Genomic DNA, 17,287 nt, shown 5'->3' on the forward strand with positions numbered 1-17,287 from the left:
GAAGAGTGTCTTTGCTTTAAGACGTACTAGAACCTGTATTCAGCCCAAGCTTAACTTCCTCATGCAGCAGCAAAGCAATCAGCTCATCCCAATCAGGGGATTCAACTCTCACAGAAATAGATGTATCAAATGCTTTATACTCTTTGCCAAGTCTATTCAATGTCACTGCAATCATATCATACTTAGACACTGAAGATCCAATGGTGGCAAGATGATCCGCTATGTTCTTGATCTATGTAGTGTAGACCTGAATGCTTCTGTCATTCTTAGACATGTTATTGAACTGTTGCTTTAGCTGAATCTTTCTTGCATGTGTTACATTTTCATAATTCTTCATGAGTATGTCCCATGTATCCTTTGGAGAACTGCATCCAGTAATCTGTATAACGATAGCATCTGATATACATAAGGAAAACCAATATAATACATTGCATGTTCTCTCAGTCCATAGCTTATGAGCCCTTTTCTGATCATTTGATTTCACGCATTTCAGATTCAGCGTCATCACCTGTACATAAGTCCCATTAACCTCTGCCAACCAAAAAATTCTTCATACGGAACTTTCATAAAGCAAAATTTTTGTTGTCCAACTTTTCTCCCACAATTTGAGTGATATTGACAGTGCCTTGAGCATTTTCCATAGTTGCAGCTTAGGTATTCAGTGATGTATACAACCTATAAGTATCTAACTCCTTTTCCTACAGTTTAGGACCAGGTTCTTGCTATTCAAAACAATTTTTTGAAATTCAGGATAGTTTCCTGCAATTCAGGACAGTTTTCCTGACAACCTACTTACTGTAGATTGTATTTCAACAATGAAAAAACACAGTCAGCTGAGCATAAACCAAGCTCAAATCAGTTCAAAACATTCTATGATAGTGGCAAAACATCCCAGCAACAAACTATATCCATACAAGTATCAATGTTTGTACTATATGCAAGTAGCAATACCAAATACAACCATCCCACTACTATAACCAGCAGTATTTTCTCTATTAAAACAAGAGTATTCAAACCTCAAAACAACCCCAAAACATCTCATTCAATTTCCACTCTGTGCAAGAGTTGATACATGTCCAACCGGTCAGAATACATGGCATGTATGTCAAGTGAAGATGATAGTATCCTTCCGGCAGACAATAACCAGTCAATACCCTGGTATAACCAGCAACAAATCAGTCCAAACTTTGGACTTTCAACACTCACAATATCCCAAAAAGCATCTACCACTCAAGTGGTATGATACAAGCATTTGTCACTAGCAAATAAGCATCACAAATACTTCAACCCTGTAGGTATATTGTTTCCAAATTCAAGACAGCAACCAGTTCACTATTTCCAGCCTGCAAATAAGCTCCAAAACTGAGCATTTTACACTCCAATATCATGCTCAAATGCATGATAATAAGGGCATATACATTGTTAGGAGGATGAAAGCCACCAATGCCCTAGAATCACTTGTTGTTTACTGCAGTAAACGACTAGTCTGCACAGGTCTATGCTGAATATCTCAAAATCTATGAGGAATTTGAAAAAACTTTCTTCTGCAAAGTTGTAGACCACGTTGAAACGGTCTAGACATCAAGGCCGTTTCTCCAAAAACCATTTTTGTAGCAAGATATAGCTTCTACAAAAAAAGGGCTGCAAACACAGTCTCCTTTGATGACGTTTTCTTCAAATCTGATGTCTTGATATCAAATGGCCACTGCCAAGCCTTCAGGCTTCAGACGTTCCAAGCTTTGATACCATGTTGGAAGAGAGAGGGAGAGATAGAGTGGAGCGGAAGATGAGCATCAACTCATTGTTGTTCTTCTTCCATTATTCTTCCATCATACTAACTGAAAGAGACTTACACACATAGGTATGACTAACCAAGACTAATTGTGGTTAAGTCACTGACTACACCAACTTATTGAATGTCACACACATGTACAGTTGTATCCAACTAATGTCAGTCACACACATAAAGATAGAATGACTAAAGAGTAATGAGAGCTTGATATTCTAACAAACTGGAATGTTATGATTATGGAGGGGGAGAGAATAAAAGAGAGAAGGAGAGGGTAAAAGAAGAGAGAGAAGGGAAATTTTAGAGAGAGAGAGAGAAGAAGAAGAAGAAGAAGAAGAAGAAGAAGAAGTGGTGGTGGTGGTGGTGGTGGTGGTGGTGGTGGTGGTGGTGGTGGTGGTGGTGGTAGTAGTAGTAGTAGTAGTAGTAGTAGTAGTAGTAGTAGAGAAGAATAAGAAGAAGAAGAAGAAGAAGTAGTAGTAGTAGTAGTAGTAGTAGTAGTAGTAGTAGTAGTAGTAGTAGTAGTAGTAGTAGTAGTAGTAGTAGTAGTAGTAGTAGTAGTAGTAGTAGTAGTAGTAGTAGTAGTAGTCGTGGTGGTGGTGGTGGTGGTGGTGGTGGTGGTGGTGGTGGTGGTGGTGGTAGTAGTAGTAGTAGTGGTAGTGGTAGTAGTAGTAGTGAGAAAGAAGAAGAAGAAGAAGAGAGAAGAAAGAAGAAGAAGAAGAAGAAGAACAAGAAGAAGAAGAAGTAGTAGTAGTAGTAGTAGTAGTAGTAGTAGTAGTAGTAGTAGTAGTAGTAGTAGTAGCACGCTCGACAAGAAAAAGGAGGCACGTGTGTGTGCGTGTGTGCATGTGTGTGTGTGTGTGTGCGCGCACAACAAGGAGGAGAGAATGTGAAGAGAGAGAAGGAGGAGAGAGAAGGAGCAAGGGAGATGAAGAAAGAAGAGAGATAATGAGAAAATATATGTGTGTGTATGTGTGTGTGTGTGTGTGTGTGTGTGTGTGGAAGAAGAAGGAAGAAGAAAGAGAAGAGAAAATGTGTGTGCATGTGCATGTGTGTGTGTGACAAGGAGGAGGAGGAGAGAATGTGAAGAGAGAGAAAGAGGAGAGAGAAGGAGAAAGTAAGAGAAGAAGAGAACATGAGAGACAAAGAGACAGAGAAAGAAAAGAGAGGAAGACATAAAATTCCATCCCTTAGTATCATTCTAATCCTTTCTATTCTTCCTTAATCAATAATCCTAACCTGCAATATCAAGAGAAGATAGTTGTACCAAGCTTGCAACGAGGCACTTTAAAGAAAGAAGGAGAGGGTAAAAGAAGAATGAGAGAGAGAGAGAGAGAGAGAGAGAGAGAGAGAGAGAGAGAGAGAGAGAGAGAGAGAGAGAGAGAGAGAGAGCAAAGAATAAGAAGAAAGAACTGAAAGAATAGAATGTAAGTGAGAGGAGAGCGAACAAGAAAGAAGAGAGAGAATGTGAGAAGGAGAGAGAGAGAGGGAGAGAGAAACAAAAGAAGAAGAAAAAGAAGAAAGAAGAGAGAGGAGAGAATGTGAAGAGAGAGAAAGGGATAAAATGCCATCCCATATCATTCTAAGGCTTTCTATTCTTCTTTAACAATAGTGTCAAGAGTGGGAATCTACTCAACTTGAATTACTGATATCCAATGTTTCCAAGTACAATGGTGGTGGGACATCTCCAAGCTTCTCAAATTCTAGGTGTTATCTGATATTTTTCTTTCCATCAAATTATGTTTCCAAAGACTTTAGTATTAAGAGATCTTGATATAAACTTTGATGAAATTAATCATAACATGATATTAAATATAATGATAAGTAAATATAACTTATTAAATCATATACATTTCTAAACACCTATATATTCAATACAAATAATCATCTATGGATAAATATAAATTAAACTTTGATGAAATCAATCATAACATCAAAGTATGTTTCCAAAGAGTTTAGTATGAAGAGATCTTGATATAAGCTTTAATGAAATTAATCATAGCATGATATTAAATATAATTATAAATAAATATAACTTATTAAATCATATATATTTCTAAAAACTTATATATTTAATACAAATGGATCATCTATGAATAAATATAAATTAAAAATAATATAAGAATAAATTTAATTCTAACATATTGGTTAGAACATTTAGTACTTTAATACAATGACTATTGTAAATAAAAGTAGGTACTCCCATTGCGCATATCAACTGTGAAGAAATTGGTGCCATAACAAACTCTAATTACCCACAAGGTATCAACTATGCAAGAGAAGGCACTACAACAACCAGCAAGACTGTTGTTAAACCAACCGATAACTCCAAGAGCAAAAAGAATACCAACAAAGAATCAATGGCTAGTAATAGTTCCCTTTTCTCTTGTTATTCTTTAGCAAAATAATTCCTTTTGGAAGTCAATGTTTACCACTATAATAATTATCGATGGCTATCTTACCATCACTGACCATAGGCAATAGCAACTAGAACTGAAGAAAACGACAACCACCAAAACGAAAATGTAGAATCAATCAAGAGTCATCATCAACACTCTAGAAAGGTCAAGTAACTATGACCATCATGTCTGTGTTATTAAACCCCATCCACCTCTAGAATTGCACCAAATATATAAAAGACCTTCAATCCTAGAACTAGCTATCAACATGGCTACATACATGGATGAAATTATTATCATGTGCCTAAAATGGTTGGATAACACTTTCACTCTATTTGCTTGCAATTATAATCAAATGGATTTTAGTCTTCTAGATAGCAAAATGGATTAAATTATTAAAATCATTTTGTGTTCCTGGGAGGAGTATGAATTTACATTGACCAAGCATAACATCATAGCATAGGATTTAAGTCTTCTAGATAGAAAAATTGGATGAAATGGTTAAAATCCTTCTATGTTCCTGGGGACTATGAATTTACATTGACCAAACATAACATCATATCAAAGGAATTGATAGCAACACAAGTATCAAGAGAGAAAGCTCTACATGGCCACTTAATCACATCCTCTAAGTTTGATTGTTCATACACTACACAAGAAGACCTAGATGATTTGAATCATCTGGCAAATTAGAATCTCCCTTTTTTAGAATTGGTTCACGCAATAAGCACAATGAGAAAGGATCAACTATTAGATCATGACAAATGCTAAGCAACAACTAGCCATAAAGACAAATAAATATAATCCAACCTATATTGCTTCTATATCTTAGGATATTGGTTATAATGCATAATAGACTCATAGAATATGATAGTATGCACTGCATCTTCTTAGACAAGATGTTAAGGAAGCCCTTCATGTGTAAGTAAATTAGGGTCAAGCGACTTCCTAACAGATTTCCTAACCTACATCACCTATATTGGCATAAGAACATATGATATGAATCACTACACTATGCTAGAGAACAATCCTCACTTCTTCAAATGGTTGCTACAAGAATTATCAGTTGCTAATAAATAAAACCCTATCCTTCTATATATGAATGAGTTTTCCTTCCTTTTATTCATCATTGTATTGTATGTATCCCAAAAAGACACCACTTGTATACACTAGTAAACCACTTTCTTAGTCACCCCTACATTGCTTGTACCATAATATATTTATTATTACAGGAGAGAATACAAGCTCAAAACTACAATGCAATGGTATAACAAGCTCAAATTGTCATCAATTTTTCCAATCCTTTAAGGTAGAATCAATTGCATAATATTCTCTATGTTTTACTATGTGAATGCAAGATAAAACACGTTGCAAGATCAATGACTCAAAGTTAAAGGCAACATCATGCATGAAAGCTTTCCCTAAAATATCCTAAGATGTAGATCCATCAAGTGCACAAGACCAATCAAAAGTCTCAACCAAGAGTTAATGGTATACAAGACCATCAACTATGGGGCTCCAACTTCTTCAAGCAAGTAAGAATAAAAGCCTTCACCAACACTAATGGTTTCCCTTCGATAACATGTGCATCAACAACAAGGCTTTATCTTTTGATTTCCCTGGCTCAATATTCATTGATTGTACTTAAGTGCACTGGCCATGTTGAACCAAGTTTATTGTCTTCAAACAACCTCATAAGCTCCCATGCTTCCAAATCACTTAGTGCAAGACTAAATAATAAAATAATGGCATTGTATTTACTCCAAATTGTGTGTGTGTGTGTGTGTGTGTGTGTGTCCACGAGCACTACACCACACCTAAGGATCCTCAAGCTAGGAACTTCCAGTGACCTTGGTCGCATATACTCGTAATGATGAGTTGAATTATTCATTTTCTAGAAAAATAATAATAAGTTATTGTGGTGGGGGCTAAAGGTTGCCTGTGTACCTATATTTACTCTGTACTCAATGCCAGCATGCCTATAAACTACAAGTGGCAACCGCCCATCACTATCTTCTTTATTCTTTATTCTTTACTATGATAGAATAATAAAGGAAAAGCAAATCACACATTGTGACCATTGAAGTTCCCACACACCGATCTTACTCTCTTGAGCCATAGCTCTTGCTTTCGTTTATGCTCTTCTCACTCTCATTTTTACTCACCCTTTCAACTAGTATCAAAGCGGACATTTGAGGAGCTTCCACGATTCTACGTCATCTCGAAAAAGAGCGCTTTAACCGAGCTTCTATGGCAATTCTTCATCTGTTTGAGGTAAGCAACAACTCCTTAATTTCTCTAGCTTCTTCCTCAACTCTAGAAGGACTTCTAGCCATTGCCCAGTGACCTCTAAAGGTCAATCATAGCAAGAGAAGCCCAAGGAGCAATCCCTGCAATTTTTTATGCTTTTTGAAGGGGTCACCCGATTACTTCTACCTTTGGCATTTGCTTCAATCATCTTCTCCTATGATTTGCCCAACTATTAAGGGCTTCATCCAACATATTGGACTCCGTCTTGGGCATTATTCGAAAAGAGAATGATCAGCCATTGATTAACAATTGTAGACAAACCTGCTATTCATAGTTTGAGGTAGCAAACACTTGAATGTTTATGCTTCTTTGATGCTTATTTACTGAAGATTTAATACTAGAATAATGTACTAATTCTTAGGGATACTCTACGGATTGATTAGAGCTCACTTTGCTCAACCATTGGAAGGTTCATTGTTGTCATAAATAGTAGACAACAAGCATATGTCTTCAATATCAATGAAGCCTATGCTTTTATGTCACTTGGAAATACTCTTGTCATATGCATGCTAACCACTGCTAGTTATGTTGGATATACTCTTCTTTGAGCTTTGAGATTTAATTTTAATCTCCATTATATTCATATTTGGCAAAAGTTGCATTGATCAATGGCCTACTATTTACGAGCTTGGATGTTTATGCTATTTATATTATGTCCAATATACTACCTGGTAGCCTTAGGCTTTCGAATGTCATGATATATGAACATTAAGCTTACTTTGCTTACAAATACTCCAATTTGCTTCCAATGGGAGTACTTTCAATTTTTCATTGCAAAGCTTAGCTTTTAAAGACCATGGAATCTCTCTATATGCTCATTGATTTATAAGAAATTATCCTTGCAATCATTAATCACCATGGAATGATCTTTATTCAATATTCCATTATCCTATACTTCCTCGTGTCAAATAGGTTATCTATCATGGATATATGCTTTGTTGTGTACTGAGCTTCATTGTTCATGAGCAATGAGTTGGTTGCAACTTCGTAGATCTCACCTTTACTTAGAGATCTCTTATACACAACTAGTATCTAGTTACTCCTTTACTCAAGATACATCAATGTATCTAACACTTCAGGATTCTCTAACAATATTTGGTAATCAAAGTTACATACTCTTTATTGGTCATTGTCGGTTGCATTGCAATTCCTGTTGCAAGTTGAACTTCCTTACTAGCAAAAGCATTTTATCTTGGACATTTTCTCACAGCTAACCTCTCATTTACTATAGATTTTTGAACAAAGTTGTTGTAATTCAATTTTGTGCTATTTTATTAAGAGTAAACACTTGTCTCGGGCACTCTAGCTTCTACTTTGTGGACAATAGTATATTAAGTTATACTACTCCTTTTGTATATACTTTTAAAAACCCTAGGAAATGCTTAGACAGCATCACAAGCCACATCACCACTTGAATTGATTGTATCTTTCAATAGCCTGCTGGCTTGGCGAACATTCCCCTCTAACTCTACACACTATGCCTCCAGTTCAAACATCACCCTCTATCCTCTGCCTCACCCAACACCAGCTCTCTATTTGACTCTGTGTTTCTAGTCCAAGGTGTACCCCTTCACTCCTTTGTTACTCTTACAGGGCTGATGAATCCAATGCAACAATGCCAATGGCAAGGTTTAATTGTGAATCCTAACCACAATGGCTGTCTTCATCCACTTTCATATACTAGAGCATTCAAAATATCCATCCACACATAGATGCTATAGGAATGGAAGGTCCAGCTAGGGCCAAGTGTGATTGAGGCTTAACTCCAACCAGTTCAAGAAAATCATGTAGGAGGAAGGAAAAGTCCACACATGGTGAGGTGTTGCAACAAAAACACACACATACACAACCAGATGCTTGCAACAATCGCAATCAGGGCTCACAACCACAATTGCTACCATGGTTTTGTGAACCAGCATGGTCTATTGTGATTGTAATGCTGACAGACATTACCTATAGCTCACAACCACCCTCCAATCGCATGGGATGACAAAGGAATTATATTGATGGGGTCACTGCAGTAAGCTATGGCTTATGGATATCAAACATGTAGCAATATGGACTGCAAACAACTGGCATATTATTTTGCAAGATATATACAGTTAACAAGGGGATCATGCTTTTAGTAACACATTGCTTAAAATTGAGCAAAATAAAGTGTATACAATAAAAAGTGACCTTTTAAGATACAATAAAGACAAGTAATGAAACACTGATCAATTAAAGCTTCAGCCACAAGAGAAGGGCAGTCCAATTTGGTGACCCTACATACCTTAGCCAAGCACAATCTAATTGTCCGGGAGTACTAATATATATAATCTCTACAGCACACTGAGGTTGTCCAGCAACAATGACATATATACGCTAGAGCAAATTGAGCCTAAACCCTGAATGCTTTGTCCATTTGGCTAACTGCATACTACATAATAATCGTGTGTAATATGACCTCGTGATACAATTTCAAGCATCAAGAATTCACATTTCCATCATGAACTCCATTTTGTAACAGGTGTTTGCTCCTCACTATGTTTGATGTTCTTTTTCCTCTGTTTCTGATTGTACTTGGCAAATGAATACCAGATGCCACCAGCAGAATTGATAGCCAGACCAGTCACATTCAAAGCATGAACTCTAACACCTCCGAGTACAAGAAATCCCAATGTCTGAAATAAGCATTTCAAAACTGTTAGGATCAATGATGATCAAATTCCAATCTAAGCATCAACACTTCAGCTTTTTCTACTGGAAGCCACATTTCTGCTGTATTGCCTACCGTGGTGCCAACTCCTTTCAGGACCCCAACAATGGTTGTGGTCAAAGCCGAGTTTACTGCAGTGCAGAGGAACATTGTATAGTTCAAGATGATGCCCATCAACAAAGAAGTGACCAGTAACACAAGAAACCCCAGAGATCTGATCTGCATTTCATACAACAACATGAATCAGTACTAGTGAGATAATGCATTAAGGTGCAAGTTCAACTTCCACAACATCTGCTTTTGCTGTAATTGCCCTGGGAAGTTCTAACAACGACCAAAGCAACCTCGAGCTAAATGATTCTCAAAAACATCAAGTCCCACATTCCTGTGGTACTAAGCCTCAACCCCCTTACGTTAAAGAGCCAAAATGTCTCAGTTGTTATCACAATCCCTGCCCCCTCCCCCCTCAAAAACAAAAAAGGAGTGCTGTCCCCTTCCGCATACAGCAGGACCACTCTGCCTTGAAGATGGCAAGAGTCACACAAAGTTGTTGCAATGAATACCATGGTCTTCCTGTCAATGTAGGCTGCTGGTGGGAAATGAGCCCCATACGTGAAGACTAGTGGTGATCAACCTTACCAGCCTCGCACATGAAAGACTACCATGCCATAAGTTTATCTACAAAAGATCTTGTAATGACACATCATTTCCCTCTAGACTTAACAAAGGATCATATGCCTTCAAAATCAAGAGAGACATTGTGAAAGCAAAGTCACCTCGCACTTTTACAATTCCCACTGTATACTATTTTCAAAGGATGATAAATACACTTCATATTGATTGAGAGAGCTAACCTTCTGAAGAAGTAGCACCCCAGACAAGGGCATCTCTTTAGTGCCAAAAATTAAAAACAAAAGAAAAGGAAGAGAAAGAACAGCATTATAATTCATCAGCTCAACTGACGAGAGTCCATCCTCTGCTGCTGATCGTTCCACAATAACTAAGTAAGCAGTCTGCAAATGGCCAGTAGCACGCTTTAAGAATAGAACTCACAAGTCAGAAAATGATTCATTTACCTTAGCAAAACTCAAGACAACAAATGATAACAAGTTCATACAAAGAACATAATGCAAGTGCATGTGCATAGCTAAAAAACGCACCTAAATGAAAAAAAAACAAAGGCAAACCTGGAAAGCAACTGATGTTAAAGCCAGTGTGTAACCCCAAAGATCAAACGAAAAGTCCCCCAAGGCAGCAATAATAACACCCAGAGCAGTCAGAAGCACAGAAAGTGACACCTGCATGTTGACAATAAACAAGCTTTAGTACAATTTAGAATTAGAGATACAGAGCTTAAATCAACTTCAACTGTAAAAGTGGCTCTTATGCAAAGACAAGCCTGAAATGCCCAATGTGAATTATTGCCATTCAGACCAACTTTATGCACAAGAATCAAATATGCAATCAGAGCAAGAAAGAGCTGTATGCAAATTTTGAAGCCATATATGGACTCTATACACCACGGTAACCATGAAACATGTTTCATCTTGGCTGAAACATGAATCATGATTCATTGCAGAAATGTGTCAGTTTGCAATTGAAACATCTCACTGTAAACAAACATGTGAAACTAATTGTTGAAAACATATATACAGTTAACCTAATCATTCATCCATGCCATTGGTGTTTCGCTTGGGACCTGCCTTGTGGAACATTTCAGGGGTGAACAGTTCAAGGCTGAAATGTTCAGTGATCACCCTGGTATAAGTTCAAGAATATCAAAGAGTGCACAAATTGCATTGTAAAATCATGAATAAACTCTCAAAAGAATTTTGAGTGCATAGGTGTTAATTAATTGAGAGACTAAAAGCATGACACAGGTAGATTTTGAGCAGTTCCTCCTCATCCTCATTGTCATTGTCATGATTTGATGACCAGAACCATTATCATCATGATCAATTAAGCATTTCCTCCTTTCCTCATCATTGTCATCATTGCTGAGACAAAAGGCTTCTATGGGGCTCTTACACGGAACACTCAGCTAAGCTAGTAGCATTGGTCAAAGTGGCCATGAAGTAACTTAGTGCGAATGCACTAGGTGCACTTTAGGGTTAGGGCAACCAAGTCCTATTTATAGGACTCAAGACCCTATTGTGCACATTATGTGTGATCACCACTCTTGGACTCTTGACCCGTAGGCCAACACATCCGTACATTGGGACAGTGTGGGCTGGTGGTACAAGACGCTAGCTCTTGGGACGTGGTCATGACCCAGTTTGCTACTAGCTCCCACACTCAAGAGTGAGCCTGTTTCGCTAGGAGGTAAGTTTGATATCCATTCCTCTTATATTATTTGCCATGAGTACAACTTGTGACGTGTCTCGTATGCAACATGGATTCTGGATGAACGTTTTAGTTACCTAGAAAAGTGAAATTGCTGCCATGAAAAATATAGTGTTAAGCTAAAAAGGCTGCATTACACATTATATCTTCATTAGCTCATTAAAACAGTCCTAAAACTCAAATTTTACCAAAGTTTTTGTGTCCCTAAAAAGAAAGCACCCAAACTTTGGGAGGATCCACATGTATAAATAGGAGGCTGCCTAGCCACTCATGAGTCAGTTCATCCCTTGTTTTGCACATTACCCCAGTTCTTCCCAGCCTCCATCCATCAGCTGCTTCATTCAACATGTTGCTGTGGTCAACTCCAGCTATCACCCTTCGGCCGAGTGCTCCCACAAGGAGCATGTGCAATGGAAAGGAAATGGAAAGTGAACACGGAGACAAGGAGACTGAATGAATGTAGGAGAGAAGGGAAAAACTGACTGCAATAGCTGAAAGATACAAGGCTACAAAGGTCAGCCCAACACGCAACATTAAGCGTCAATGTGGACACCAAATGGTAGCAAGGGTATGCAATAGAATGAGGAGGGCTGGCTACATTATCACAATGATGTGATGAATGAATAAGAGGGCAGGCCTAAAACAATAAGTTGAGGGCAGGCCTATAACAATAAGTTGAAATGCAATGGCAGTCCATACATGTGTTGCATGAAGCATGCTAACAAAGGTGCTCCAGAAAAGGTAGTTGGCCAATGAGGTAGTGTCAGCATCCAGATGACCTAACAAGAAAAACGGATGCTATGGATGCCTACATCTTGCCTACATAGAGATGCTTGTTCAAGGCATATGATAGGCCAAGGCCCAAAGTGGCTGGTCAAAAACATCTACATGACCTTAAAAGTGGATAGACCTCCCAATATCTTCACTGACTCAATATATGGTTCACAAGCAAGAGATGACCATCATTCATCACCTACAGGCTACATAGTTACCTTTTTGATGCTCATGTCACATGAATCTATGAAGAATATTTCATGCCACCCAATAATGTAATCAGGGAGAGCACTTGGCTAGACACAAGGAAGCTGGTTTCAGAATACATGGGAATTACCCTTTAGTATGGCCACCTATCTCAGCATGTCCCATGTGGCCAACTTGGACCTTCCCATTTGTGGGCCCATATAAACCCCAAGAGCTCCCACAAATGTTATTCTTTCAGATACTCTTATGTATTGGGTGTTTTAGATCACCAACTGCAGAACGGAAGAGCCCAGGACCATGATGGTCCCTATATGGAATGGTGACCGACCATTTCATACATGAAAGAGACTTTTTGGCTCTCTTGTTAGTGCAGACATTTAGTAGAGCACTATGCGCAAGTTCCTGTTGGAACCAATAATGTGTTAAGCAGTGACTAATGTACAGTTAGTTGACAAGATTGGGAACACTTCTTTTCCTTATGGAAATTTTTTATCCAGTGAACACAATTAGTGATGGAAGTTGTGTATAAATGTGAACTCTAACCCTAGTGACAGTTGAGATAAGGTTTGTATCCCTTTTTATCTTGCACACAAGGAGTTTGGCTTGCTTCCTCCTTCAGCTTCTTGCTATCAAAGCAGACTTCCCCTCACTGCCACACCTCTCCCCTCACCTCCCTTGCAGTCAGGGACAAGTTCTGTTGCAATCGTTCTATTGTGAAAAATCTTGGAGTCTAGCCTCATCTCATTCGGCCACCACCTCTACAGACCTGACGGCCACATTTTGGTGCTGCCTTGAAACTAGGGGGACTTTGTTCAGCTAGTTTGCTGCTGTTTTTTGCTGATACCAAGTTTCAAAACTTGGTCGCCCTTCTCCCACAGCATACGTGCAGCAGGTCACCTTCTTCAATGGCTTCTAGGAGCTGATAAAAGGCTCGGTGACACCATTTCTCGAGATTATGGTGCTGATTAGTTGATGCAGGTGCTGTTCCAAGGCTGTTCACTGACTTTTGGAGGTTTGGGCACAGTTCACAGCTAATTTCAGGACTGTTTTACTGTTTTGCTACTATTCCATTCATTATGAGACAGTTTTCAATATTTTGGAGCCATCTCTACACTGCTCTAGGTTGTATTTTGCTCAGACAGCTCAAATATTGCACTCGTGAGATCTTTACAAAAAGCATACAAAACTCGTAAAGCTCTGATATTTACTGTTTTCACAAAAACACAGGTAAAAGACAGTCATTTCATCTTGAACCGGTCAAGATCTTGACTGAGGCGAACATTAGTGCTACATGTGGAAATTTTGAGGCTGTTAAGCATGTCTTCCGTTACCTGCAAGGCATCAAGAATTATGATGTGATGTTTCCCAGGGTGTAACAAGTTACAGATTGGGCTGCTGACTTTTACACGAGACTGTCAACTTGTGGAAAAGATTTCTTATTGGGTCACTCATGCAAATCTTGGTTCAGCAAGAATCTGCTGCCTTGTCTTCAAAGGCTACAGCAGCATGTGCAATGACAGTGGAGTGTGGTTGACTGCACAGTCTGTTGGCAGAGCTTCATGCCTTGTTCCATTTCCTTGCTTTTCATCCGTTTTTGTTGCAAACAGAGATGCTTTGTCCTACTCCTTTACTCACTGACAATCCTTGTGTTATTGCTATAGCACAGAACTGTGTTTCATGCCCACAAGAAACACATTGAGGTACACTACCACCATGTCAGAGAGAGCAGGGGACATAGGTATGAACTATTTATTGCCTGACACATGAAAATGTGGCTTAAGTATTTGATGAGCCAAAGCATGCAATGAAGTCAAGAAATTCCAGTGTAAAAGAGTGAAACAATATGGATAGATGCATTGAGTATCTAACAAAAAGACCTGATTCAAACAAGCATTTAGACACTTGTGTTGTGCTCAATTGTATGATCTAAGCCACCAATACCACTGCACAAGCATGAATAAATATGCCTGCTGCTCCAATCTAATCATTTCTAGAGTGGTCAGATATTAATCATAGCTAGGCTGACCTTTCAGCCTGATGTTCATAGAGATTGCAGAGTAGTCAAACAATCACACCACAATCAAAGCATACTAGAAAATACCTAATACATGCAGTCACGAGTCACACCACAATCAAAGCATATTAGAAAATGACTAATACATACAGTGACCAGTTAACCCCATCAAGATAACTAATGGGAAGCACAACAAGAGTGGCTATCTGATAATGTCAGCACAGAGATCTACATTGAGTACCTGAGTGGATGGTTTAGCCTGACCAACCTTTCAGCATGATCTTATATAGAAATTGCAGAATAGTCAAACAATCACACCACAATGAAAGCATACGAGAAAATGCCTAATAATAGAGTAACCAGTTAACCCCACTAAGAAAACTAATGAGAAGCAGAACAAGAGTGGCTATCCAATAATGTCAGCACAAATATCTACATTTGAGTACCTGAGTGGATGGTTTAGCCTTGCCAAAGAAAAAGCCAGTAAGAAGCACTGCCAATGGTGTTAGGCGCTTCAAAGCAATATACATGGGTATGTTGACCCCTTTGAGGCTTGCCAAGGCAAAGGCAACATTTGCATTGTAAAATAGAGACAAAGGAAGAAGTCGCTTTGCTGTCTTAGACTCCATGCCACGAGCACTTGTAAGTTGAAACACTCTGCCAAGGTATATCAACACAGCTGTTGCAATTTGCTGCAAGAGGGATCAGGTGGATCAGGTTTAAACAAAAACAAGATCATAGAACTGAAGATTGAGGAAATCGCATGATTTGTCATGAAAAGACCAAAGCAAACCTGCAGAAATAAGAGAGTCATTGAATGGGAATACTGCAGAAGAACTGCCTTATTTATAAAAACCATGGCCATAGATGCAGCTCCATATGCAACTGCTGCAAAAAGACTGTCCAACAAATGCATTATAAGCAGACATGGGTTTCCATTTTATGAAAGAAGGGCTGTAATGGTAACCCCATCCAAGAGAATCACATTAAAAACACTTTCCGACGTAAATGAAAAATGGATTTGGAAATAAGACAGAACAACAGAAGACTTCTGCTCGACCTTTCACATCGGAGCCTACGATAATTCTGCTGGCAAGGCCTTTGCTAGATAGAGGGTAGTATGCGGTGTGCTTATATAGTTTTGGGTGTCATTAGGCTGGGGGCAGCCAGTCCCCCACCCGAGCCTGGCATCCCCTTGCCATACACACCTAGCTAGGTACGTGGTCCCTCCCTTACAGGAGGTCACGATGTTGTTGGAATTTACGCTGTGGGAATTGATACGTCTGAAACTTCTTGTGTAAGCTGTTGAGAGCAACAGAATGTATTGGAAGTTCATCGTATTATGCAGCATACCTGAGTGCAGAACCACCCTCGCTTGCCCCATGCATCTTGTAGGAGTCTGGATCAGGAGGAGAATGCAATTTCCCTGTCTCGGGATCCTTACCGGGGCCCTTGAGCGGCATCTTCTCCATGATATTTGTATAAGCAGTCCAGGCCAAACCTGCCTTCTCTGTGATGGGATTTAGACTGCAAAAGACAGCTTCAGAGGCAAATACAATCCATCTGCTCTATGGATTCATGCTGTGCGTCTATGAGAACATAACCTTCCGGAGCTACTCGAATACAATAAGCCATCAATCACATGATAGGGGGTTGCGTGTCTCTGGAATATATGCTCCGCAGTCGCATTTGCAGGGGCCAACCCTCCTGGATTTGGGGGTTTTGCCACCCACAGCATGTGTTGGGGCTTCACATAGAGCTAACCAGCCGGTGCAGAAAGAAGCTTTAAGTAGGGAATGCGTATCAGAGTGCTGTCATTGCTGCTATGGGGACAGCCCCATCCCTGCCTCAAATTCAGCTGCAAAGAATGCAATATAACCGCAGCTTTACATTGGGGACTGTTCCATTTCTGGCTCAAATACAGTTGCAAAGAATGCATATAACCGTAGCTTTGAGGAGCGTGGGAAGTCTCGATGAGCCGCAGTGGCGATCGACTAATTTAATGGGAAACCTTTACATTGGATCAGATAAAATGGGTGCTTGATTAATTGGATCTGACAAATGTGGTGCTTGATTGATGCGGGAAGAATGGAAGAGGCTTTACATTGGATCGGTCTACGGTGGATTGATGGATGTGGTGAGTGTTAAGCGTAATACGAGATGCAAGATGATGATATTTTTACATCTGAATCTCGAGAGGAGAACAGATGGGCAAGGGAATAATGTCAGGCTTTTGAATGAAGTCTTATGGAAGCAACTTGCAAGGATGCTGGGCAGTGGCATTTCTAGGCAGAGAGAGAGAGAGAGAGAGAGAGAGAGAGAGAGAGAGGTGCTATACAGGGCAGGGCTTGTCGTGGTAAAATGGGCTGGCTGATCCTGAGATAGGATCTTGAGAGGGAGACAGGCCTGCCCAAGAAAGAGGGAATCAGTACCATCGTCCAGTTCATGGGCGCCAGAGCCCATTTAGAGCCTGTTCATGCAGTACCGTCAGCTGCAGTTTCGTGGCCCCGCTTGCGATGCCACTATAGAAGTCGCACGAGGTTATGCATAGAGTGCTTCAAAGTATGAATAGGTATTTTTGATGGTCACAAGAATAAGGGTAGTGCCACGCCACGACTTACAAGCCTTTCTTGTAGTCTCACAAGACAAGTGAGCCTTCGACTTGTAAACGGAACGCAAGTTGAAGACAATGCACTGTGTGACGATAAGTTTACTTGTGAGCGTTCAAGAAGGTCTAACAAGTCCCTAACATGATA

General features: G+C 39.4%; 1 protein-coding gene across 1 annotated transcript; it reads right to left on the minus strand.

The window, feature by feature from the left end:
• Positions 1-8,687: 8,687 nt before the first annotated feature.
• On the minus strand, positions 8,688-16,880 carry UTR7 (UDP-N-acetylglucosamine (UAA) transporter family). The gene is made up of 7 exons (XM_087678700.1): positions 15,885-16,880; positions 15,325-15,430; positions 14,978-15,223; positions 10,381-10,491; positions 10,048-10,206; positions 9,269-9,412; positions 8,688-9,158 (listed from the first exon to the last, which is right to left on the minus strand). Exons 1-7 carry the CDS (start codon positions 16,001-16,003, stop codon positions 8,982-8,984), a joined length of 1,062 nt encoding a protein of 353 aa, XP_087534826.1. The 5' UTR covers positions 16,004-16,880; the 3' UTR covers positions 8,688-8,981.
• Between the last annotated feature and the right edge of the window lie 407 nt (positions 16,881-17,287).

The sequence above is a fragment of the Lygodium microphyllum genome, chromosome 5 (genome assembly GCF_053477565.2).
Source record: "Lygodium microphyllum isolate KBCC chromosome 5, Lygodium_microphyllum_v1.1.10, whole genome shotgun sequence".
In the NCBI taxonomy this organism is placed as follows: Eukaryota; Viridiplantae; Streptophyta; class Polypodiopsida; order Schizaeales; family Lygodiaceae; genus Lygodium; species Lygodium microphyllum.